Source organism: Phoca vitulina, unplaced genomic scaffold (genome assembly GCF_004348235.1).
Source record: "Phoca vitulina isolate PV1807 unplaced genomic scaffold, GSC_HSeal_1.0 scaffold17, whole genome shotgun sequence".
Lineage (NCBI taxonomy): Eukaryota > Metazoa > Chordata > Mammalia > Carnivora > Phocidae > Phoca > Phoca vitulina.
The window spans coordinates 36199948-36227640 of NW_022589720.1; the positions used below are offsets into that span (position 1 = coordinate 36199948).

General features: G+C 38.5%; 1 protein-coding gene across 4 annotated transcripts in view; it reads left to right on the forward strand.

Annotated features, from left to right (window-relative positions):
* The window catches only part of PARP8 (poly(ADP-ribose) polymerase family member 8), a 172765-nt gene that overhangs the window by 141389 nt on the left and 3683 nt on the right, over positions 1-27693 (forward strand). For all 4 annotated transcript variants that reach the window (XM_032415219.1, XM_032415218.1, XM_032415221.1 and 1 more), the window contains 10 exons: positions 5202-5327; positions 6780-6845; positions 9544-9611; positions 11342-11390; positions 12507-12619; positions 12846-12918; positions 14148-14217; positions 17152-17225; positions 18388-18457; positions 19312-19396. In XM_032415219.1, the coding sequence (XP_032271110.1) occupies positions 5202-5327; positions 6780-6845; positions 9544-9611; positions 11342-11390; positions 12507-12619; positions 12846-12918; positions 14148-14217; positions 17152-17225; positions 18388-18457; positions 19312-19396 (794 nt within the window). The remainder of the gene's footprint in view (positions 1-5201; positions 5328-6779; positions 6846-9543; positions 9612-11341; positions 11391-12506; positions 12620-12845; positions 12919-14147; positions 14218-17151; positions 17226-18387; positions 18458-19311; positions 19397-27693) is intronic.

The following is a 27693-nucleotide window of genomic DNA, read 5'->3' on the forward strand; positions in this document are numbered from 1 at the left end:
ACACAATATTCTGGTTATAATTCTAAAGATTACATGGAAACTGATTCTCTTTCTAGACAGAAAGAAACTGTATCTCAGTAGTCCTGGTGCATCTGTTGACTCCTGCATTTTAAGTGGTTCTCTGAGGTTGCAAGAACCGTCCTTAAAGGGACACTGCAGGAAGCTGGACTGGAATGAGAGTGTCTCAGCAGCTAGGATTCCAAGCCCCCATATACTGTTTCAACCAAAACAGCTCCATTTTATTTATTTGTGTTGAGCTTTCATAAAAGATTTTATTTATTTATTTTTTATTTTTATTTTATTTTTTTTATTATTATGTTATGTTAATCACCATACATTACATCATTAGTTTTTGATGTAGTGTTCCATGATTCATTGTTTACGTATAACACCCAGTGCTCCATGCAGTACATGCCCTCTTTAATACTCATCACCAGGCTAACCTGTCCCCCCACCCCCCTCCCCTCTAGAACCCTCAGTTTGTTTGTCTCAGAGTCCATCGTCTCTCATGGTTCATCTCCCCCTCCGATGATTTCCCCCCCTTCGTTCTTCCCTTCCTGCTATCTTCTTCTTCTTTTTTTTTTTCTTTTAACATATAATGTATTATTTGTTTCAGAGGTACAGGTCTATGATTCAACAGTCTTACACAATTCACAGCGCTCATACAAGATTTTATTTAGAAAAAAAAAGGGATCAATATTGAAATGTTTGAAAGCCATTGATCTTCAATTTTAAATTCACCTATTTTCCAGAATACATTATATATCTGTAGGTCACTCTTGCACTTGCCTTTCTTACTCACCTGGACCTGAATTTTCTCATTTGCAAGTGCTCCAGGGTCTTCCTTACCTGCAAGGGAGGGTTGAGAGTCTTGCTCTACCAGATGGATTGTATATAATGGCCTTTGGAAGCATGTGATTCTATAAACCCACTGACCTTTTCTCGCTCATCAAGTGGCCTAATTCCCATTGTTTGAATTCTGTATTTCTCTATCCTAAGTATCTTAGCCTCCAGATTGCCTCTTCAATTATATTATTCAGTGTAAGAAGAAAGATGTCTGGAACTTGCTGACTATAGCACTCACCATTATGTGCTAAGATCCCATTAACAGTCTTTCATTTTGGGGCACCTGGGTGACTCAGTCAGTTAAGCATCAGACTCTTGATCTCAGCTTAGGTCTTGATCTCAGGGTCGTGAGTTCAAGCCCCATGTTGGGCTCCATTCTGGGCATGGAGCCTACTTAAAGAAAAGGGGGGGGCACCGGGGTGGCTCAGTCGTTAAACATCTGCCTTTGGCTCAGGTCATGATCCCAGAGTTCTGGGATCGAGCCCCACATCGGTCCCCCTGCTCAGAGGGAAGCCTGCTTCTCCCTCTCCCACTCCCTCCCCCTGCTTGTGTTCCCGCTCTCACTGTCTCTCTCTCAGTCAAATAAATAAATAAAATCTTAAAAAAAAAAAAAAAGAATCATTTAAAATGCTGGGAGTGGGGAAATACATGATTTGGGGTAAAAAAAAAAAAAGCATAGCCGTTTGTTATGTTTTATTTTTTTAAAGTAGACATTTTACTCCATGGAAAAATTAACGTGGAAATGAATACAAATCCAAACAGTGTTATACAGACCTTTTCTTGTTCAAAAATTCTGCCTGCTAACTTCTGTAACAGATAAATCATAAAATTACAGTGGCTTAAGATGATACACATTTTTACTTCTTGCTCCCACAACTGTCCAGTTAGAATGTTTGTTGGGCAGCTTTCTGTGTGATGATTGAGTTAACTGGACCCATTCCATTGTGTGGCTCTGCTGTCTTAGGTACATGGCATACAGCAGAGGCAGAGATAAAAGCGAAGAAGGTGCACCTGTTTCTTCATCAACTCCACCATTTTCCACTGCCGATCCAGTTCCATTGGTTAAAACTAATCACGCAGCCTTACATAGACAAAAGGGGTGGAAATGTCGCACGCAGAGCAGCTGCCTCCCGTCAATAGCTCTCTACCTGGGAAGCAAGGAGTAGGAGGCTTTGGTGGACAGCATGAGATTTTGCTGTGGTAGTTAACGCTATTTCTTTTAAGTTGGCTTAGAACATCTATTTAGCAGAAATACTCTAATTGAATTCTCTACCCCCTATGTCTATTATTTCATTATAGTTTACTTGACTCCAGTGATGAAATTATTGGCAGAAGAAGGCATATAATTTTTGGTAGTTTTGATTGTTTTGATGCTTCTGGCACAAGGTGTTTAATAAATATTTGATTGAAAGGGATACATTGTTCAGGTTATTACTATTGTATCTATTTGTATCTTTATTCTTGTGATAAAAAACACGTAACATAAAATTTACTATCTTAACCCTTTTTTAAGCATACAGTTCAGTAGTGTTTAGTATATTCAACTTGTCATGAAACAGATTTCCATTAACTTTTTCACCTTGCAGAACTGAAACTCTATACCCATTAAACAACTCCCCTTATGTAGCCCCCTTCCTCCAGCCCCGGTAATCACCATTCTACTTTCTGTTTCTATGAATTTGACTACTTTAAATACCTCTTGGGGGAATCTTACAGTATTTGTCTTTTTGTGGTTTATTTTATACCGGTTTGTTTCACTTAGCATAATGTCCTCAGGGTCTATCGATACGATGTTGTAGCATGTGATGGAATTTTCCTTTTTTAGGCTGAATAATTTTTCAAAATTTTCAAAATGTAAAAATACCACATCTTGTTTATCCATTCAACTGTCAATGGACATTTTGGTTGCCTCTGTCTCTTGGCTCTTGTGAATAATGCTGCTGTAAACATGGGTATGCAAATAGGTCTTTAAGACCCTTCTTTGAATTATTGTGGATATATATCCAGAAGTGGGATTGTCACTTCCAGCAGGATCATATGGAAGTTCTATTATTAACTTCTTGAGGGGCTTCCATAGTGTTTTCTGTAGCAGATGCACAAATTTGTAATTCCATCAGCAGTGCACAGAGGCTCCAGTTTCTTCATGTGCTCAACACTTGTTATTTTCTGGTTTTGGTTTTTGTTTTTTGATAGTAGCAATCCTAATGGTTGTGAGGTGATATCTCATTATGGTTTTGATTTGCATTTCTCTGATGATTAATAATGTTGAGCATCTTTTCATGTGCTGTTGGCCATCTGTATGTCTTCTTTAATGAATTGCTTATCTGGGTTTTTTGCCCATTTTTAAATCAAATTATTTGATTTCTTCTTGTTGAGTTGTAGGAATTCTTTATATATTCTGGATATTAACCCGCTTTCAGATATCTGATTCGCAAATATTTTCTCCCATCCCATACCGTTTCACTCTATTGATTGTGTCCTTTGATGCACCAAAGTTTTTAAGTTTGATGCAGTCCCATTTGTCTATTTTTGCTTTTATTGTTTGTGCTTTGGTGTCAAGCCAAGAAATCATTGCCAAGTCCAATGTCATGAAGTTTTTCCCTCATGTTTTCTTGTGGGAATTTTATAGTTTAAGGTCTTATGTTTAGGTCTTTATTCCATTTTGAGTTAATTTTTGTGTATGGTGTAAGATAAAAGTCCAGCTTCATTTTTTTTTCATATGGATATCCAGTTTTCCCACTGTCATTCATAGAAAAAACTATTCTTTTCCACTGAGTGGTTTTAGTACCCTTATCAAAGATCATTTGACCCTTTATTAAAGCAAAGGGCATGAACTTTTCTAACACTTCATTTGCATACTGACTTGTAATTCTTAAAAATTTTTATAAGATAGTACCAATTCCCTCCCCACCGCCAGAGTTCCAGAAAAGGCTGTTTTATTTTACTGATTATTCTTTTTCAGGAGTTTTTATTTGGATTTTTCTCTTATTGAGAGACCAGAAAATGCCAAAAACAATTTGTGTCTAGGTTAAAGTGCATCTGTCTGGGGTAGAAGGAGTGTAAGTGTGGGTGCAGAAGACAAAAAGGATTTTATTATGTCTTTATTATATATATTGCTTGGAAACCATACACACACACACACACACACACACACATATAAATGGTGTAGTGTGTTGGAAACATAGTAGCTCTTTCAGTTCTACTGTTTTCTGAGTGAGTCTTGTGGGGTGTATGTCTGTGTACTTCGGGAAGGGTTTCTTATAGATCATATACCCAATGGCTTGAGTGTTGCTGATTATTTTAGGTCACTGGAAGTTCTGGATGCTGTGATTGGGTGGGTGTGTTTTGTGAGAATACACACAACATAGTGAGTGCATGGTCATTAGGTCACAGTGCCCCTCCCATGAACCACAAGAATCAAAAATTGTTTTACTCTTACTCTACATTTTTTAAATGCCTGTCTAAAAGCTTTCTAGAAATATTTTTCTCTATAAAGATTAAGTCCACTGCTTTCCTTATGATGTCCCTTATCTTCACACTGTCGATGTGTCCGTTCGGGCGCCCTCTCTCCATTTAGACAGTGTCCGTTTTCTCGATTGAGAAGCATATTGTTTTGGGAACTGGAGAAGGGGGGCTTTGCTCCTAACTGTTAAGTGACACTGCCCCTTAGTAAATTGTGTTAAGAGGTCACAGAAGAACATAGAAATAAAGCCATCATATTTAGCATACCAAAGGTCATGAATGGCCTGAGGCAGAGAGTAGGAAGAAGTAAGATGATGTCAGGAGCTTTACTGTTCTTGGAACACGTCAGACTCATCTCCTGAATTTGCAGTTCCATCACCTGGAATAGTTTCTCCCAGAGCTCTATCTCGTTCTCTGTCTTCACTCTGGGTCTCTGTTGAAGTATCACCACCTTCCTAGCCACTCTGAAACAGCACTCCCTATTGCCTTAGTCTCTAACACCTGCTTAAACTTTACAGCATTCAACACTACCAGAAATGTATCTGAGCATATATTTAACTGATTATTTGGTTATGCATCTTCTCCATTAGAATGTAAATTCCATGAAAGAGAGGACCTGTCTTTCTTGTGCATGTCTGCCATAGAACCTAGAGCAATGTGAGAGCATAGTAGAGAGTTGATGACAAAGAGATACTAGGACGTTATCGGAAGCAACACATGTCAGTCATTTGAAGTTAATGGTCAGGTTTGGTCAACTGTGGTCTGAAGCCTCAAAGTTGATAGCAGTTTTGAGATTTTCCTACTTAACTTCCGCAACCACGAGCGGGAGGAGCAATGGCAAAGCACGCGCTGAATCGCGAAGGATGCTAACTCTCTTATGTATGTGTTTCAAGGTGGTAGATCTACTAGTATCCATGTGTAGGTCTGCACTGGAATCTCCTAGAAAAGTTGTCATTTTCGAGCCATATCCTTCTGTGGTGGATCCTAATGATCCTCAGATGCTGGCCTTCAACCCCAGGGTGAGTACTTCTCCTCATACGCCCCTCCCGCCCCCTGTAACAGCAGCTGAGATTTTAGAGCTGCCAGCTTCCCTCTTTCCGTCTAACTCACTCCCTCATCAGGCCCATCTCTGACCTGTGGTAGACTCTATCCATTTAATAAATACCATTCTTTTCCCACAAACTCTATTTACTGCCTCCTTCAGTCTTTCCCATATCCTATTATTTCCCCTGTCCTTTCATCTTTTAAAATCACTTTCAGAACTTCATCTTTATGAAACTAGACCCATTTCATCCTCTCAAATTGCAATCTTTACACATCCCATCTGCATGAAAGGCAGGTAAATAGCAGTAATAAACTGGGTAGTAATGGTGATATGATTAATTTCATTATATAGTTTTGAGAGTCTCGCTTAATGTAACCTCATGGTAATTTTAAGGGTTGTGGGTAAAAGGACTGATTTTTGCTTTCTTTTGTATTTTTACTTAATCATCCCTTGCCTTTTCCCTAGTTACCTGAAGATTAGTGAAAGTTTAGTCCATATTGTCGATCAACTGGCATTCCTTGAGAAAACAGTTTTATAAATATTTGTGGAGATGAGGCAGAATCCTTCTGAAATAGCAAAATTTTCAAATTGCATGAGAGCTAAAATTGCCTTAGTTTCTCTTACTATTCATCTTGAAATCATTTTGTAGACACAATGGCTATATAAAATGTCCTTGGAAAAGCTTTCCTTCCTTCATAAGTGGCAAGAGTACACATAGTTAGAGTATACTTAAAGATGAATTTCAGGGGCGCCTGGGTGGCTCAGTCGTTAAGCATCTGCCTTTGGCTCAGGTCATCTCAGGGTCCAGGGATCAAGCCCCACGTCGGGCTCCCTGCTCCGCGGGAAGCCTGCTTCTCCCTCTCCCACTCCCCCTGCTTGTGTTCCCTCTCTCGCTGTGTCTCTCTGTCAAATAAATAAAATCTTAAAAAAAACAAAAAAGATGAATTATCAGTTAAGTGTGTGGTGTCATTGATACACTCACTAGTCATACTCTTTTGGTAACAATCTTTCAATCAAAAGAAAATAAAAGCAAAATGATATTGTAAGACTTAAAGTGGATTTTTGTATTTTAGAAGGATTCTGTTCTTACTTTATTCATCATGGCTTAATCTTTTTGGTGACACAAAGAATCAAGAGCACAATATCTTTTTTATATTTATAGTTCTCCCCCTATAGACTAAACATGATTTTATGTACTTATATTAGGATTGGCATTGTTTTCTTTTTTCTTCCCTCTAACTCAGTTATATATCCTACATCCTAGAATCATCTTATTAAAGCCTTCCCTTTTATGGACACAACCCAGTCACTGCTTTCAAATCGACTCTGATGGGAAATCCACGTACAGGGAAAATATGTTTCTCCAGTAACACATAGCTTGCAAAGGCTTATAGTGAATACTGTTTTTTTTTTTCCATTCAAACAGAAGAAGAACTATGATCGAGTAATGAAAGCACTGGATAGCATAACTTCTATTAGAGAAATGACACAAGTAAGTGTATCATCTTGTGGTCTTGTACAGTTCAGTTTTGCTTGAGTGAAATCATATTTTAAAAATGTCTGAGAGTACTGGCTATGTAATGAAATGTAGATTTTTCTATTAGATGGGAGTATAATTAAAATATGTCAAAAATTAAAATTGTGTTGTACTAGGATGTTTTGATTAAATTACATCAGTGTACTGGTGGACTACCACTTTGACTTTTGGAGGGTAATTGAATGATTATAATCCTGATGATTTCTCCAACAATTGGCGTGTGTGGTGGTGTGTCAGAATATCTTAAAGCAAAGGTTAAATCTGGTACCATCTTTCTAGACTGTCCATTTTAATTAATGGTAGTAATTTTAACACACTATTTTAATGTCAAAATAAAAACAAATATTCTATCAAATAGAATCTCAAAACAACTTTGGAGGACACTAGCCTCCCCGAGAGTATGAGTTTATATTTTTAGCCCTTTAGGGAGGCTTGGTGAGGTGTTTGATGAGCAAGGATTGCGGTTTATTATGAAAGTCTAACGTATCACTGGGCTATAGTCCAGCTCTTCGCAAAGCACATGCTATTGGATTTTTGAGGCCTTTCCACTGCCAAAGATTTGGAGAGAGTCTTAAAACTCATCATGATAAGTAGAAATTAATAATCCATAATTGACAACAACACACATTATGGGTTTGGTTTACATATGTATGGCATTTCAAGGCTTGCACTGCCCTAGACACCCTGGAGGCTTATCCTGAGTATTACCCTGGGTCCTTTCTGTCTTTGGGGAAAGAGTATTGGATTCCTTCAGTTTTGAGGCCCGCAAAGCTTCTCTGTCACTCCTCCCTTCACCCCTGCCATCACCTCTACTGTATTTGAAAATGTGCTCCCAGAGTACCTTTTTACATTCCCAAATTTGAGTTTTGAGTCTTTTGATAGTTATTTATTCCATGTAGTCAAATATTCATCCACTTGTTCAACAAATAATGTGTGTCAGACAATTTAAACGAAGAGATCCTTAGTTCACAAGTTATATCATTTGCTTAAAAACCATCATCCTTGGGTGCCTGGGTGGCTCAGTTGGTTAAGCGACTGCCTTCAGCTCAGGTCATGATCCTGGAGTCCCAGGATCGAGTCCCGCATCGGGCTCCCTGCTCGGCAGGGAGTCTGCTTCTCCCTCTGACCCTCCCCCCTCTCATGCTTTCTCTCTCTCAAATAAATAAATAAAATCTTTAAAAAAAAAAAAAAAAACCATCATCCTTGCTCGTTGTTTTTTTATGCCCATACTCTTCTCTATTACCTGAATTCCTCTTCAAACAAATACTATTATTTGTATAAGGAAAAGAAAACAATGAAATACATTTCCACTTAGGGGGAAAAACGAACCTATTCCAATGGCTTACACAAAGTTAAGTAAATATTTTTAGTCACCAAAGACTTTGGTGATAATAGGGTATTTATCATACTATATACCCTAGACCCAGATCATTCTCGGATAAAAATAGCTACAAAATTCTGACTCTGGGATCAGCCCTCTGCCAAAATTTTCTTCCGTTATTCTGGGTCATGTGTAAGCTATTTTAATAGAAGGCAGTGGAGACGATTGAGTGTCAGCCTAGGAAGTCAAAGGCGTGTGTTGTATAATTTGCTCATCAATGATGCGGCCTGTGACCTTGGGCAAGTTGCTTAATTGCTTGACGCTTAGCTTCTTCACTGTCAAGATGGTAAATAGTAACACTGCACCCCCTTCCAGTCTGCACTCCACAGGGATGCTGCCAGGTTTTATTGCGTCAAATCCTTTACACCTCTCCAAATAAATATAACATTATACTGTCCTATTTTCTAGAAGGTACTGCCCTATAGATAGACACAAGTTATCACAGACAGATTGCCTTTTGTTCTATGAAAAGGTTAATTGTCTGGATAAATTCCACTAAATACTTTGAAAAGAAGGGCTCTTCTTATGCAGGTTTTGTCCAGTTTTCTCTGCACCTAAGTCAGCACCTTCAGATATGAGCCTGAGAAGTAGCTCTTACGAGTTTTGCTTTAATGTTTGTTAAAAGTTAAAAAGAGTCATCGTCAAAAAGAGACAGCACCTGACACTTGTTAAAGGTGGCGAGAGAGATTTAATTCGAGGACTGCAGCGGGGGAGAGGGACTTGCAGTGTGAGTGAGGTCACCTCCGAGGAAGACAGAAGTGACTGAGTTTTTTAAAGGGAGAGCAGAGAGGGAACAAAAGGGGGCTACGGAGAAGTGGAAATAGGGGGCTGTGGGGAAGCAGGAAATTACAGCAGGGGGATGAGTAGAGAATTACTGGAAGGCTAGCAGTGTGGGTGGGTACAAGGTAGGTACCTTTTGTGGTTGGGCAGCATCATGTTTTCTTGAGCAGAGACTCAGCTGGGGGCCTGGGATCACCTTTAGACATGGCCTAGTGTGTGGGAGCCAGGCTAAAACTTGATGAAGCCTCTGGAGCAAAATGTTTGGGCAAGCCCATTGGGCCACATGGAAGTTCAGAGTTCACAGCACCTTGTAGGGGGGTGGGGGTGGGGACAATGAGGGTAATTGTTGCTGCGACCATGTCACGGCCACAGAGCTTCGGGTTTAACTAGATGAGACATACCTGTTCAACCTGATTTTCCTTTTGCATAAGGGAAAAAGGGAAAAAGGAATTTTTAAGAAAAATCAAGAAGTATAATGACTTTTTTTTTCAGGCACCATATCTGGAAATCAAGAAGCAGATGGATAAACAAGACCCCCTTGCTCATCCCCTACTGCAATGGTATAAAATTTTAGTTTTCCTCTTAATGAAAACAGCATCATTTTCTACTGCCTGCTTTAAGGGGGAAAAAAAGGCCTATTTTATAAGACCTGCAATGCTACAGTTCCGCAAGCCTATGAGGCCTGGTGATTTTACAGAGTCCTTAATGACTCTCATTTTAATTAAAACTTGTGTATCACAAGGGGAAGAAAATGCTGTCCTATGCACTACACAGATAGATGATGTATTTGACAGCAGTTTGTCTATAGTTTAAAAAAAAAATGTGATTAGCTGAATTACATGGTGAAGCCGTTTGGGTTCATTTAATTTTCTAGTTAACTGAGGACTCAGTGACAAAACTCAGTTTCAAACGTTTATTGAAAATCTTTCTAAAATGTCATAGTGTATGGTTCACTTCCTTAACAAGAACAGTATGAATTTGATGAACTCTTTGTTTGACGGCTGCAGATGATGCTCTGTTCAGAGTGAGCCTGGTGAGGGGTATAGCTTGAGTCCGGCATAGAGCCTAGGAAGGCTGACTGAGAATAGAAGAGCAGGTTGAGAACCCCGTTCCTACCATGCCTGCTTCAAAGCCTTTGCCCTCTGGTTTCTAACTTGCAAAATGAAAACAATAGTATCCCTACTCCCCATACCTCTAACGGTTTTATGCACATGTCTCTTTGAAATCACTGAAAACTTAAAAGATTATGGAATTCACCAAGATTATAAATGCAATAATACAAATGTAAAGGTGATAAGAGATTGGTCTGAATGAGATTTAATCTAGCTACAACCAGGAAGTTTTTAAAAAATTATGGAAAGATGGGCAAAGGAGAAAGAATGATTCTGGTTACTTAACTCTCACTTAGGATTTTACAATAAACATTCAGTCTAATAAAACTTTAAAAATTAGATTTGGAAGTCTTCCTTCTTTGTATCTGTAATGCTCTATTATTAAAATTCTGTTTGAGTAGAATAACACAAGGTTTTCATTGTAATTTTTTACATTCTCACATGAAATCATATTCACAATGAAGGTAAAAACCTCAAATATCTAGTCTCTTCCCCCCCCCACCCCTACCCCCAGTAGTCAACCTGATTGTTAACTTTTAATTATTTGTGATCATTTCCTTCAGCTTGTTAGTCACTCTTCTTTCAAGGAGAAGAAAATTTCCCAAAATGTTTTTTTAGAGTTTTCCCTAGTTACTATTTTCTGTTCTGAAAAACATAAAAATAATTAGTTCTTTCAGATACCTGAATGTAATTTTTTTCAACCTCAGTGTCTAAATATGGTGAATAACAGTTTGTGTATATACCACTGTATGTATATCAGCACAAACGTCCTCAAATATTTTAAGAAAGAAAAAGATCTTCACAGAAACTCATTCTTAATTATACAGTGTAGGGAAGAACCAAGGAAGCAGATGTATGAATCAGCTTTGCATCTAGGGGATCATCCTTTGAAAGTATGCTTAGAAATGTTCATTTTGCCGGTATCTGAGGTTGTAATTATTAAAAATCATCATCTCTCAGGTTTTAAGGAACTACTTCTTCGTTCTCAGATTAAAATATTATCTTTAAATTGTTTCAGGAACCAAAGCAAAGTGATGTAATTAAGTAAAATGCTTACTCAATTTAGTTAATGTCACAGCAAATGTAAGTTCCGATCACTTACCAACTAAGGGAAAAAAAAAACGTAAAATATATTTGGCATATATTTGTGACTGATGGACTATTTTAATTAATTTCAGGGTTATTTCAAGTAATAGGTCACATATTGTGAAACTGCCAGTTAACAGGGTAAGTTGTTTTTTCACATATACATACAGAAATGGGAAGCGTCCTGACTGGTTGGGAGAAGTGACCCCTGTGATTTTTAGGCATCCTCTCCAGGAAATTGAAGTAATCTCAGGTTAGGCCTAACTCTTCAGTTTGAAATTACCATATGTACACCAGCTCTGAGTTTTCCCAAGAAAGCAAATTCAAATTCAGGCTGCTGCCCTGACCTTTTAAGTAAGTAGAAGGGTCAGTATGAAATCATTTAGTTATTCCACAAGTGATAGCAAGAATCTGGATATTGACCAGAAGAAGGTAATGTGCTTTTTTAGCATTGTCAGTTTCTTGTGGGCACAGCCCCACTTTTCCAAAGCGGAGAAGATACGGCCTTCTTGGCTTAATACGCTTACAGAATAAAGGAAGAAGCTGATGGACTCTGATTTCAGTTCTGATCGAAAACAAAGAAGAGCAGTATCCGAACTCTCAGCTCTCCTGTCTGTGAATCTCTAAACTGCGAGATTTCCTTTATTTTGTACTCCTATATAAGTATATTCCTAAGTGAAAGGGCAGCAATTAGAAAATTTTGTCAAGCAACTAATTCAAAAGATTGTTTTAATTTCTTTCCATGAACAAAGGGGGAACTGTATTTGAATGTAGGCAATTTACAGTTTTATAAATGTATGCAAATAAAGCGTGATGATGATAATTTTTGCAATTTTAAAATCTTGAACTAACTTTTCTTTTCTCCTTAGCCAACTCAGATATTTCCCCAGTTGAATAACGAGTGTATACTTAGGGAATTCAATAATAAAAGCTTTAAAAAGAAACATAATTAAGAAGGCAGATCTGCTTGGACATGATTACAGAATGTATTCCAAAGCTAAATATAAATGACTTTGGATTGTCTGTCTCCTATTCCTTTTCCATTAGCCTAAAAAATTACCCATCATATCAGCAACTCCATATGATTTATCATTTATGCAGGGTTTTTTTTTTTTTTTTAATGAATGGTCCTGTTAATGTAAGTTAGTATGGCTTGAATCTCGATTAATTCTTAAACGAGTAAAATTTGAAATTGTCATCAGTCTGATTATATGTTAATTTTGACATGTTTTCATTTGTCATTATTTTAAATGGCAGCAACTGAAGTTTATGCACACTCCACATCAATTCCTTCTTCTCAGCAGTCCACCAGCCAAAGAATCTAATTTTAGAGCTGCTAAAAAACTCTTTGGAAGCACCTTTGCATTTCAGTGAGTATGGCTTCCTGTTGATGGGGGTATGTCTTCCCCTCGATCTTCCAGAAGTGTGTGGGGAGGAAAACATTCTTTTAGTAGTTGGCTATTAGTCCTGAACAGTCCACTGCCTGATACTTGATTTGGAAATTCAAGACTTTCAGAGGGTACATGACTGATTATACTAGAATCTAGATTATTAATGTTTGGTTTTGCTTTGTCCTTCCCCTCCTCTGTGCTTTAGTGGCTCACACATTGAAAACTGGCACTCTATCCTGAGGAATGGTCTGGTTGTTGCTTCTAATACTAGACTGCAGGTAAATTTTCTGAATGCTTTAACAAGACCATATATTCTTTAGTGTTAGAGTTCAGTAAGCAATCCTGGTGCTTTTTTATTATGTGAAAAAGGGGAAGCAAGTGGGCTTTAAAAATTACATAGAATTTCTAAAAGGCGTAAGTAATGTTCATAAAATAACTGAAGCAGAATTGACCAGTACACCATATAGGGATGAAAAGAAAAAGAAATTGAATTCCCTATGAGAAAACAGTAAAATCACTTTGAACTTCAGTAGAATAAAATTATCATGCAGAAAGTAAAACCATATAAGCATTCTGTCTGATAATTCAACACAGATTTCTTGAGCACTGCCCCAGTGTGGATACTTTAGGATAAGGAAAGGTAAGGCCAAGAATCAGCAAGAGGGAGATTGGACACCAAAGAGCCATCTGCTGCCTGTTTCACGGTCTCCGTGGCAGCGCTGGGAGTTAGCGGGGTATCGTGGATATAGGGCTCATCTTTATTTATGCCCGTCGCCTCCAACACCCCACTTCACTCTCATTCAGCTAATTTTCATCTGACGATGGAAAGAGGTCAGAAAATGAGATGCTCAATCCTGTCGCGTGTGCTGGATCTCACACTCCCAATGACAGTTGAGATGATACAGTTAAATGTAAATGTCCATAAACACGCACTTACTGAATTAGTATTCAGTTCATACTAAATAAGGTACAGTGGCCCTAGAACATGGAAATAATGAGAGAGAATTTTAATTGTTCTGAGTAGTTTCTTAGACCAGTTGAAGAGTTTCTGCTAATGAAACTGTTAACCTAAAAGGAGATAGGAATGGGATGACAGTGTTGCATAATGAAAATCTAAATAGGCTACTTTGTTAATATACTAGCATGTGCGTCCTCATCAAAACTCTGTCGTGTATAATTCAGCCTGTTCTGTTTTCAATATTTTGGAGTCATTAACATAAAAACCTATTATAGTACTTGATAATAAGTGACTGTCTTTGTCATAGGTCGGGTGGAAAACCTTTATCAAGGATTTTTTTCTCTGGCTATCACTTTTCATGTATCAACTCACTGAATGTTGAAGACAAGGATGATAATAGTACTATTTTCACATTAGACTTTAGGAAAGAGCCTTACCGTTTTCTAAGAGTTAATCCTCCCAACATGAGACTGATTCCTTTCTTTTGTAAAATATTAACCTTTGAAACCATTGACTGTCTACTTTCTCTCCCACCTGTTCCCCTTTTAGCTCCACGGTGCAATGTATGGGAGTGGAATCTATCTTAGTCCAATGTCAAGCATATCTTTTGGTTACTCAGGTAAGCTCGTGTTTCATTTCTAACCTCAAGTGAGGTTTTGACTTTTTTATTGTATATCAGGTGACTGAAGCTTATTTGATATATTTGCATTTAATTCATTTGATTCATGTCAGAAGCGAAAACAAAGCTCACATGTCAGGACGAATTTACCCTAGTATATAGAAATTACCCTAGTATATAAAGTGGAATATGTGGTTTTTTTCAATTTCAAAATTAATTTCCATTTTGTTCAGTAGTTTCTACATTTATCCCCTCCACAAGTAACTATTAGAATGTAGTATTTGCAAAACATTCTGTAGAACACTGATTATTCATCTGTAGTAATTCACTATCCTGGGATGTAACTCTGTATCATGCCAACTTCTTTCTTTGGATTATTATATATCGTATAAAGACATTTTGAACAGTATGGAGAATTTAGGATTAGAAAAACACCCTCAAAATCAACCTACTTATTGACATCTTGTTTGGTGAAATTGTATGAAAAAATTATCTTGGAAAAAATTGAAAGCATGTGCTGGAGAGGAGCCTGGTAAATTCAAAATATGGAAAGAAAGATCATGAAATTATTAGCATTCCTTATCCTCAGGTGGTGGAATATGGGGTGATTCCTTTGCACTTTTAAATTTGGGGGAATATGTTGCAATGATTGGTGTGGTTGTTTTTTTTTTTAGAGCAATATCTTAATGTATTTAAACATAAAGTAATTATGTTCATTTTTACAAAGAAATTGAAAAAAAGAAGGAAATTGAAACTACATAGAACTGTGTAAAGTAACAAGTGAAATTTTTTCTCCTTTCCCCCAACCTTGGCATTCTCTGTATTTCTCTTCAGACTTGTAAAGTTTTTATATTCATATACCTGCATATATAGTTGGTTTTGCTTGCGTGCTCGTGTGTATGGGCAATTATATAATTATATTACACAGCTTCAGGAGATGTCATTCAGGTGGTACCTGGTTAGTAAGTCTTAAGATGCTCTATTATAGAAAAGGATATCTTGAGAGGTCTAATCACCAGGTAAATATTAACCAGGCCCATCTAATCGCTTTGCCTGCGTTCATGCTCTTTCAACCACAGCAAGTTGTTTCTCAGGGTTCCACCCCAACCTTTTCCAGAACACATGCCCTAAGAGCACCAGGTGGACTTTGTAGGCCTTTTTTGACCCAGCCTCAGAAGTCACATGGTGGCACTTCCCACATATGCTATGGGTCAGAACAGTCACAAGCCCCTGCATTTTTGAGGGGTGGGGAATTAGTCCCCAAAGGAAAATGTGGCAAAGTCACGTTGTAGAAAAGCCTATGGCTTGAGAAATATTGTTGCAACGATCTTTGAAATACAATATGCCAAAACAACACTAAGAAAATAAACACCAGGGATGCCTGGGTGGCTGAGTCGGTTAAGTGTCTGCCTTCGGCTCGGATCATGATCCCAGGGTCCTGGGATCGAGCCCCGCATTGGGCTCCCTGCTCAGTGTGGGGAGCCTGCTTCTCCCTCTGCCTTTTCCCCCTGCTTGTGCTCTCTCTCTGACAAATAAATATATAAAATCTTAAAAAAAAAAAAAAGAAAAGAAAAGAAAAGAAACACCAGGAAGAATAAGATAATATAGGAAATAGAATAATATAATTCAAAGGAGAAAACAAATTAAAACCAGCATAAGTCAGATTCTAAATCTCATTAAAACGTAACACAATAAAAAACTAAAATAAAACCAGTTTAAGAAAATACATCCTCAGCACTGATAAGGAAAAACATACCAAGTCATCAAGTACTGTGAAGTAGCTTCATAGTTGGCTTTCAGGCTGCAAGTGAAGGGGGTGGAGAGCGGCACAGCCTCTCTGAGGACAACAGCCTTTGCCTTCTCCCAGAAGTGCACGTCTGAAACCCTTGGCCTTGTACCTCAGCCTGACCTTCTCCACCTCTGCCCCTTTGGGGGATATATTTCTGACTTTGAAAGAGTTACATCCACACCATTTGCAATTCATTCATTCTCATCAAGCCTTTACTGAAACAGCAACAACAACAACAAAAAGATCAACATACTTCTCCATTTCTGGACAGTAGATGGGCATTTCCAAATGAAGTATAGAAAAATATCTATCTATTCTAAAACAGACATGAATCTTAGTTCTGTTTTGTCTAAATTCTGTCACAGTAAAAAGTCATGGCATTAACAGAGTAAGCTCAAACTTGTGAGGATCACAGACAAAAGAACTTGCATAAATGTTCTTTATTAGACAATATAGTAAATTCTACACAGAATTAAATATAGATCAATAACTCATGAAGTTAAGTTTCAGTATAAATGTATTTTTCTGACCTTGTTCATGTTTCCCGCTCCTTACCTTCTCGTTCTACTAACCAGATGGTAAGGATGAAAGTTTAAGCTCTACCAGCCTTTTAAAACCAAGTTTTAAGAGTTTTCTAAATCTATCAATCAGTTTTATGCAAGAGAATTTCCTTTTTTTTTTTTTTTAAAGATTTTATTTATTTATTTGTCAGGGAGAGAGAGACTGAGACTGAAAGAGAGCACAAGCAGGGGGAGCTCCAGGCAGAGGGAGAAGCAGGCCCCCTGCCGAGCAGGGAGCCTGACGCGGGACTCGATCCAAGGACTCTGGGATCATGACCCGAGCCGAAGGCAGACGCTTAACTGACTGAGCCACCCAGGTGTCCCGCAAGAGAATTTCCTATCCCTGTCTTCAGTACAGAGAAAACCAAGCTGGCTTGTCTACACTCTTAACACCCTTGGGACTTCCCCAAACCCACCGACTTCCCAGGGCACAGCAGCTGCTCCTCCTGGAGCCCACTGTGGCCATCCGTGGCCCGAGGCAGTGAGGTCTTCACCTCCGGTGGAACTTTGCAGTGCCCCTGGATCGTATTTGAGGGGTACCACCCGGCTTTGTCCCTCAATTATGATTTTGCTGGTGTTTTTCAGGGATGAACAAGAAGCAGAAGGTGACAGCCAAAGATGAGCCGGCGTCCAGCAGTAAAAGCAACAGTGCATCACAGGTGTCGTAGTGACTCGAGTGGCTGATGGGATGAGGGAGCTCGGGCTTCCTTAGCCAGCAGGGCTTCAATAAGCACTCAGGCGTTTTAAGTCTGCAGAATTATTTTAAGCGGCCATTACTCGCAAAGGTGTAAAACCGACCCTAAAATGCAATAATCGAAATGCCTTTATTCAGTCAATATTCAGCAAGTCTTTATTAAGCTCCTACTGTAATGTTAGAGATTCCTGGGCAGTGGGTTCTAGTGACAAATCAAAAATAGAACCAAACACAATAGAGAATTCCTTAGGGAGCCTCCATTCTATTGAGTGGCTATGGATAAATGAAATGTATGTTTAGAGAGAAAGAATGCTAGATGGTAGAGAAAAATGGAGAAAAGTCAAGGGAAAGGGCTGTTGAGTACTGTGGGATGGAAGGTGGGACCAGAATGAGTGTAGCCTGGGGTGGCCGGGAAAGAACACTCCGTCTGAGGTTATTTTGCGGAGACCTATAGGCAGTGAATGCATGAGCCAATTGGGAGAAAGAACATTCCAGGCAGAGAAGAGACCAAGCACAGATCCCTTGTTGTTTCAGTGGAAACAACCATTCTGGACAAATGAGAAATCTACTTAATGAGTAATGTGATTTTTAAAATAAGGGGGGAAAAAAGTATAGCTGACCTAATATCTAAAAACAAAAACAAAACTACAGATTTTCTCCATGAGATTTTCTTGTAACCTCTGTAGCTTAGCTAATGGTGCTGTAAAAGTGGGTTGGTTTTGGGTAAGTTAGATGATCTGGAATAACTGATTGTAATGTTTGAAAAGATCATGCAATTTTAATTTTGTTTCCCTTGAAATGAGGATGCCGGGCTTCCAGTAAAAATAAATTTGAGTTCTAATTCTATGATGTGAGGCTGTTAAACTTTAATTGAGCGTTTTTAGTTCACTTATCTTGAGAGTGATTTAATAATGGTTATGTACAGAAATTAAATGATACAACAAATATAGCTTGACATTAAAGAATTCAAGGATATTACTGCTAGTCTAGATAGGCCTTTTTTTTTTTTTTTTTTTAAATCTGGAGCTATCTTAGTGGCTATTATTTTTTAATGATGATGAGTTCTTTTCTCACTTGAGCAACTGCCCTATTTTCAACTCTGATTTTTAAATTCTTTTGGAATTTAGTCACAGAAAAAAGGACAGCAGTCCCAATTCCTGCAAAGCCGTAACTTAAAATGCATAGCCTTATGTGAAGGTAAGTTGAAAGTTTTACCAACCTCATAGCATTAATTCTCTATGTTATCTGTGTTTAAGAATTTTACTATATTTCCAGAATGCTCAACATGGGTTAGTGAAAGCATTATTCCTTGTGACCTTCTCTAAGGGCACAGATGGAAAACAGGTACAATAGAGATCGTAAAGGTGAAAAACAAAGCAGAATTGGCAAGAATTCAGACAGTGCTGTATTTTATTCTTGGCAGATACCTCAGAATGGTAATTATATTTTTCTGATCAAGTATTGCAAATCTCTTTTGTGAATATGCCGCCTTCCTCTTTAAGTTGGTTTTTGAATGTATAATACCATGAAAAATGTGAAAGATGAACCAAGCACTAAGGAGAGAACCCAACAGGTCTTTCTGCTTCTACACCGAAATTATTCCTCTATTCTGAACTTGAAGTAGACAAATTGATAGGTGATTTGCAAGATCATATGCTTTTCTTTGTTCTTTCTATATAAAATCTGACCTTGACTAAAAAAGCTGGTGCTGGGAGTTTCAGTAGCCACCGTTAACTGCCTTTTAAGTCTTCAACCCTTAATAGTTAATATAGGACACGAAGTTGCTTTCTGTCTACATAGTCTCCAAGTCAGGACTATTTGCTTTTGATAATATGCAAGTGATTCCCTTCCTGTTGTTACACTGATGGTGTTTGAAACATAAAATTGTCACATGACATTTTATTGTTTTTACTTACACTTTTGATAGCTTATAAGGTTAAACATTTTTCATGTGTTAGTTTGTGCATGTACTTTTTGCTTTTAGATTTCTAAGAGGAGGGATATAGTAACTTAGAATAAAACCGTTCTTTAATTTTATCTTCCACTTACAGTGATCACCTCACCTGACCTGCACAAACATGGAGAGATATGGGTCGTCCCAAATACTGATCATGTCTGCACACGATTCTTTTTTGTGTAAGTGTGAAGGTTCAAATTTGTATGTTACTGTCTTCTCCATGAATGAGGTAGTAGTGACTACATTATTATTTGGTCACTTTAGCTGCCAATAGGTAACAGACAGGTAGTTTCTCATCATCTGAATGTTTCTGTTTTATTTTAATGAGCTGTAAAAAACAGAATGATATTTAAATGCTGTTAACTTAGAAGAAATGAAGAAAAACATCTGTCTCTTTAATGATCCATGTGTGCATATATATACACACATATGTATATGTGTGTAGATAGACATACACAGATAGATGTAACATATATATACACATATGTACACATACACATATATCTTTAGTTATTTATGGATTTAAAAATATTATAACTAGGAATGAAGAAGACAATAATGAGAATGTCCTGTCCCTATAAGAGGTTGATGATCTGGGGCGCCTGGGTGGCTTAGTCGTTAAGCGTCTGCCTTTGGCTCAGGTCAGGATCTCAGGGTCCTGGGATCGAGCCCCGCATCGGGCTCCCTGCTCAGTGGGGACTCTGCTTCTCCCTCTCCCTCTGCCCTCCACAACCAGCCCCCTGAATGCACTCTCTCTCCCTCTCAAATAAAATAAAATATTAAAAAAAAAAGCTGATGATGTGCATTTCATATAACATAGGCTGGCAGTGCAGGACAGACTGATGTGGGTTTTTTGACACAGCTGTATCATAAGAGCTGCAAGAAAATATAATCACATTATTTTTCATATCTAAGTAAATAATGTGTGCAGTAGACCTATCTGATTTTCACCCACCCTTACTTGACTCCCAACCCTTTCCCTGCCTATTTCTTCCTCATCCATGGTCCTATCCCAGGAAGGACCTCAGGGAAGAACGGAGTATAGCTGTTTTGTACTTTTACGTAGTCTTCTAAAGAGAAGATGGAAAAAAAGCACTGGCTTGTTTTATAAGCCATGTCAAAATGACTGCCTCAGAGTGCTTGAGTATATAGTGTTATCTACGGCATGCTGTGCCAGCAGCATTTGATCTGTTAGCTTATTGGCAAACTGTTCACAACGTAAATTTTACTAACTGTCAGGTTTTCTTTGGGATAGTATGAAAACTGTGACTTTCTTATGATACTGATTTATGTATTATGCATTTATGTATCTTCTGTATTTTTGATACATATTAATACATACATATTGTGACACATATATGTATCTGTAGATTTCTTTCTTCATGGCCAGGCAGCCGTGAGTATGGTAGACGGAGCCTGCTTTGGTTAGACATTTTGTGTCCAGGCTCACCAGTCAGGTGACCCTAGCCACGTTGCATGACCCCTCTGAGCTTTATCAGTAGGTACAATAAAGCATCATTGGTAGGTACAGTAGCACGCTATGTCTACCTTACCAGGCAGAATCCCGACAGGAAACCTGTGGCCCATGAGAAATATCGTAATTTCTATCACCCACAAGTAGATTGCTTAAAAAGGTGTGGTTTATAGGGGCACCATGGTCTACTGTAGTAACCCGGATCTAGCAGCACCAGTGGGGTTCTACATCCCCAGGGCCAAAAGGACAAGGACAAGGACAAGAAACAGTTCTCAGAACCCTATAGGAGAACCCTTACTATTTCAGCAGCTTTGAAAGGAGCTGGAGCCTTCAGCTGAAGGACTTAGGTAGCCCAATGTGACCTTAATGGGCCTGGACCCAAGGGAAACCTGGACTTTACCCCCCTGCCAGTGTCCTGCTGGGACTCCCCATTGGTCAAACCCTGCCAGAAAGTAGAGGGCAAGTGAGCTTATTGATAGAGTCCATACAGGTCAGCCTCCTGGGTCAGAATGCAAGGCAGAGAAGGATGCCACGTGGATCTGAGGGTTCCTAGGGAAGCTATCTGCATGCGATTTTAAGATTCTTATGAGGACAAAGTTAGCACAGTGCAGGTCTTCATTGAAAGGCACTCACTAGGAGTGCCTGGGTGGCTCAGCTGATTGGGTGTCTGCCTTTAGCTCATGATATCAGGGTCCTGGGATTGAGCCCCACATCAGGCTCCCTGCTCAGTGGGAAGTCTGCTTCTCCCTCTCCCTCCATGCTCTCATGCTCTCTCTCAAATAAAGAAATAAAAATCTTAAAAAGGGGGGGGCACTCATTAAATTTCCCCCTCTTTCTTGACCATCATGACTATTATCCATTGTTAGAAGATTGGCCTTCCAAAAGACACATCTAATCACAAAGTTATCTGATTGAGTGACCTTATGATTTAGATGGAAAAGGAACTCCAAAATCCCTTCCTTAGCCTGATGTTAATCAGTTAATTTACTCCTCTTAGTATCTTGCTAAAGTTCAAATTTATTAAGCTAAATAAACAACTTTAGGCAGTAGGCATTTAAACGTTATTTCTTTGAAATTTTACATAAATTATATGTAAAATAAATCTGTAGGGATGTATGTGTTGTGTGTGTGTGTGTGTGTCTGGAGAGATGGATTTCTGTATTTATTAGAAGAAAAAAATGAGGAAAGACCATCTGAAGAAAAGAGAGTAAGATTCTTCCAGTATACTTAGATACTTTCCAAATAGTGTAAAGAAAAAAAAACTATTAAGATAATGATTTTCATTTCTTTATAAATATAGATGAGATTTCATCCTTTTTCTCTGCACCCTCAGGAGAGAAGAGACTAATTAAGGAAAATTGATAAGATTCAAACACATCAGAAGGAGAATCCATTCACTAATTAATGTACATTCTAATTACAACCATCAGCTTCTTTGTAAAAGATATAATCACAGAGTTCTATGAGTGATGTGCCTCCCCAGTGAGTGGTAACATCTAGGAAAAGATAAATTGATGAGAAAGAAGTGAGTTATCACAAGTATACTGTTATCAGACAGAAAATCTTATTTTCTTGTTCTCATTTTGTTCTGATTTTTTAAATTAACATTATCTAGTTGCTTATGTTAGAAGTTTGGCCTGATGACTAGGGTATAAATTACTGTGGCTTCCGGGGCGCCTGGGTGGCTCAGTTGGTTAAGCGACTGCCTTCGGCTCAGGTCATGATCCTGGAGTCCCTGGATCAAGTCCCGCATCGGGCTCCCTGCTCGGCAGGGAGTCTGCTTCTCCGTCTGACCCTCCCCCTTCTCATGTGCTCTCTCTCATTCTCTCTCTCTCAAATAAATAAATAAAATCTTAAAAAAAAAAAATTACTGTGGCTTCCTTTTTTAATCTATTATTAAGTGAAACTACGAAAAATCAAAATAATTTCCATGCTAATCTGATTTCTAGAATGGTGATAATAAAACAGGTGCTTAGTATCCTGACCGTACTCTTTCCAGCAAGTAAACAACAACACAGAATGAGAGAAGAATTGGGGGGATATTTTAGGGAACAGACTACTGTATCAAAAAAAAATTTGAAAGTAAAATTTAAAGGAAGATATCACTTAGAAAAAAAGGAATAAGTTTGAAAACTTTTGTTGGATAATTTCAAAATGAATAAACTTAAATTTTAATGCTTCCGGCAAAACGTAATAATTCAGATGTTATAAACAGATTCTAGCCAATTCTAGGGATTGTTGAGAAAATTTGGTTTCATTAGTCGCCTTGAGACACATGTAGAAATAAGGCAACAGTTTTTAAAAAGGGCAAGAAGCTGGGCTTAAGAGGAGGTGCAAAAAGCAAATGGACATATCGTGCTCTAGTCACAGTCAACAAAAATGTTTATTTCACAGCGAATGGGGAGTTTTAGAGCAAGAGAGGAAGACTTACTGTTGGCTATTTTCCATGAGTAGGATTAAATAATAAAATCAAAGAGAAGGTAGTTGATAATTTGGCAAGTTAACAGAGTAGGTGTGTCTTGTGTCATGGTCTCCCCCGAGGCTGCCCATCCTCCCCACCCCCCGCTGTAGTGAAAACCGTTAGAGGTAAGAGTATATGACTTCTCCTTCAACTCTCTGGGACCAAGGGAAGGTTAAGAACTGCTAGGCTTGCGTATCTTGCTTATTTGATGTTACAGCCTACCTGTTCAATGCTTCAGTGTTTCATTGATTTAGAGCAGGCAGGTCTGCAAAATCAGTTGTTTCCATATTTTGTCTATTAGCTAAATTTAAGGTATACAGCCCCTCCTATTTTTCAAGACCGACATTCAATAAGTTCAGAAACTTAAGAACAGGAAGGACCAAATCAGACAAGTCTGCAGAAAAGAGATAGGGGATATTTTCAGGTTCTTGAGTCTGGCAGATCTCAGTGCTAAATAAATTTCAGGAATTCTTATCCAAAATCTATCTTTTAAGGTTCAGCTCAAATACCACTTCTTCCAGGAAGCTCCTAATCAAAAGTAATCTCTCTTCCTGGTGTTCCTGCAGCTGACACTGCAGAACTTCGATTTAAAATTTAGTTTTTTCTTGTATCGGACTTTTCCATGAGGCTGTCAAGTCTGAAAGGGCTGACTCCTACTTTTGCTTTTCATTTACTATCCTGATGCCCTGCAGCACCTCCCCTGGTACCGGATGCATGGCTGCTTATCAGTACATTTTTAATGAATGAACAAAGATGAAGCTAAAAAGGATAATATTTTGGATTATGTATGGTTTTTATTTTTGGTAAAAGTTTGAAATCTATCTAAAGAGACGGATACAAGAAAAATGTGTAAAATAAGAACTGTATAATGGCCATTCAGTGAAAAGAAAGATAACTTTCATCGTGATTTTGCAAAAACAAACAAACAAAAAACAAACCAGTCTTTGAATGGGAACATAGTGAGGAGACAGACAAGTTATTTATGAAGTTGGAAGACAAGCGATTCAGTCATGGCTCAGTGAAGTTGTGTGACATCAAGCTGATACGATCGGGAACTTTGCTTTTTCACTAGCCTATAATAAATCCAGTTTCTCTGTCTGCAACCCAGATCCATTTCCAAGATTTAAACTGCCACATCACTCTCCTGTTTAAAACTCTTTAGGAGCTGCTTGCTTCTTATAAGATAAAGTCCAATCTCCTTTACAAAGGGAGCCAACTCACTCCCCAGCCTTTTGTTCTTCCTTCAGCACCACTGCATTGGAAGGTCAAGGAGATCTAGCCCCTAGCCTCACGACCCCCAGTTTTCATCACCCACAATTTCTCACCTCCAGATATTATGCTTCATGACCTCAACTGTAGGCTATGATCCCCACACTTCCATGCTTTTCCTCTTTCCTTTCTCCAGTAAATCTAGACTCTTTCTTCCTCTCTTTCCTCACACTAGTTTATCTGATTCCTACTCCTCTTTTAAATTTTAGCTATGCCTTCCCTCCTCCCAGAAACTTCCCTTGACTCCGTTGTGCTAATCCTTGGTGTTATTGTGTGGTGCCATGGGCTTGTTTTTATCATTGGGTTATTCTTTCTTATATAGGGTCTTCTCCATTATTCTGCATACGTTCTTGAGGTCGGGGACTGTATGGCTCATTTGTCTTTGTGTGCCTAGCACAGTGCTTGGCAGAGAAGTAGGAATGAATGAAATGCCCACACTTAACTGCTTGCTAGGTATTTTCTCTCAAAATGTCTGCTCCTGCCTTGAAATCAATATGTACAAAGTGAAACCCATTATTGCTAAATTCCCGAGTCAAATTCTTGGCTTCTCCAATCTACGCAGTAATTTTACCCAAAGACACTTGCAACCCTGAGCTATAGTTTTTAATGTCTTTTTCCTTGTACACTATAGTCATCAGCCCCCATGTGTATCTTTACACAGTTTTCTCCTTTCAATACCGTTGTTTCCATGGATATTTCATTCTCTGCCCCAGAGTCCATCAAAAGATCACTAGTTTTTCTCCAGGCTTCTAATTTCATCATTGCTCCTAATCTATCTTGTACAATACCAAATTTATTAACCATTAACATTATTACACTAGTGATAACTATTCATTGTATAGAAACTGAAATCAAAGGTAAGCAAAAAAGAAGAACGTCACCCATAATATCCCCACTTGGAATTAACTACAGTTAATCTTTGATGTATAGCCTACATTTCTATGCATATAAATTTTTTAAGATCATACTACTTATATCACACTAATATTCCTAAAGCAGAGTCTTGATTATATCTTGTTCATACACTCTGGTAGTATTTAACAAATAAAGACATGACATTCCGCAACACAGAGCCCATTTTATCTTCCTTCAATGACCCATACAGACCATTGATTAAATAAAATTATTATCCTAGGTGTTTCTTGAACACAACTTGGAATTATTTTTCCCACTACTGTGCCTTTGCTCAGTCATTCCAAATGATGGGCCTTCCTGCCCGCTCAGCCTTAGCTGATCTCCCAAGGCTCAACTACATAGTCTTTTTCCATGGGATCTTTCCTGATATCCCAGTCAGACATGATGTCTGTCTTTACTCTAAATTTTACTCGTCCTTGCTCGTCCTAAAATTGCTTGTCCTTGCTGCCCGTCTTACAGTTATTTGCATAACTCTATTATCTTCCCTAGTAAAATGCAAATTCTGTTCGCAGAAACGCTTAACACATAGTGCATGAGAACAGTGACAAAGGCCGAACGTTCCAACGTGATGAAGAAATTGTACATGGGTGATGATGTAGACAACGCTCTTATAGCATCAGATACCTTAAGGAACTTTGGAGAAGTCCTGGATATCATTCGTTCACAGTGAATTTCTCCTCTCTATTGCTAATGAAAAACAATGCTATCATTTCTGGGTTCCAGATTCAGGGAGTCCGAAAACAAATTGACGTGTGCCATTCTTTAAGCTGCTACATCAGTTTGGAAATAGAACTTGTCAATACATTCAAAAGTTTTTATCCAGGAAATTTCCTAACATATCCAGAGAGTTCTGGACAGCTAAATTCCCTCTGTTGTTCTCTTTCCTTCTCAAAGCTTTTTAAGCAAATTGGCTTATTTTTTAATTAAAATTTTAGTAATCTTTTAATGCTCCTGGGAACTTAAGTAATTTTTGTCTCCTTTTAGATGGTTTCATTTTTCCTTCTTCAGAAAACCCCAGTCAAGTGTATCATTTTCCCTATTGATACCATTCTTGCTCCATTTCTTTTTTTTTTTTTTTTAATTTTTAAAAGATTTTATTTATTTGCCAGAGAGAGAGAGAGCACAAGCAGGGGGAGCGGCAGGCAAAGGGAGAAGCAGGCTCCTTGCTAATAAGCAAGGAGCCCGATGTGGGACTCGATCCCAGGACCCTGAGATCATGACCTGAGCCGAAGGCAGACGCCTAACCATCCGAGCCACCCAGGCGCCCCACTCCATTTCTTTTTTTTTAATCTTGTTGCTTTCTGGACATAAATGAACTTCACTGTTAAATTAGCAATTGTTTGTCTGTAATACTAATAAATAGCTGCAAAGTATTCTGTATGCCATATTGTAGTAAATGCCCTATGCCACTAGTAATGCATATATCTAAACGCTGCCAGTTGACTCAGGCAAATGGTAGTTTGTCTTTCCTTTATTATTATATATGCTTCATAGTTTAAGACATCTGAATGCCTGTGGCCAGTTTTATCCTTCCAACCCACAACTGTTATGCTTCCTCGTGGGCTTCATAGACAATGGACGAATATGCATTTTTCTTAATACTTTTTTTTTAAAGATTTTATTTTTTTATTTATTTATTTGACAGAGCGAGAGAGAGAGAGAGAGAGAGAGCACAAGTAGGCAGAGCAACAGGCAGAGGGAGAGAGAAACAGACTCCCCGCCCAGCAGGCAGCCCGACGTGGGGCTCGATCCCAGGATCCTGGGATCATGACCTGAGCTGAAGGCAGCCAAATAACCGACTGAGCCACCCAGGCGCCCCAATACTTTCGATCTCCATCTCAGTCTCTCACTCTTGCTCTCTACTCTCCGTTTGCTTTTGCCCTGGGCTCTTTCTATCCTAAATTATTATTGTTTGTTTAAAGGATGTGAGTCTCATCTTCTCTCCATTAACTACTAATGCTTTTCAGGTGTCAATGAGCACGTAGTATTTGGGGATAGCAAACCCTTCCATTTGATGGAAATAGAGTGTTGGGGTAGTGGGGCATGACTGGAGGGGAAGTTCAGGTTTGGGTTACGAAGGTCCCTGCTGCACTATGCCAGCGCCATTGGATTTTTGTCCTGCAAGTGACGTGCAGGCCATTTGTATCACTCTAGCGAGGGCAGAAAACAGCCTTCTAGGAGGGACGGTGGGGCTAAGTATGGAGACCGAGAGATCAGTGACAATGTTCTTACAGTCGTCTAGGTCAGTGTTTCTCACTCCAAAAGAAAACGTATTTGACATTGTGACTTGGGAAAAAACAATGCTTACTTTGTGTGGTGCATTCAGTATTCTGTGTCCTATCCTATTCTAGTTTCAC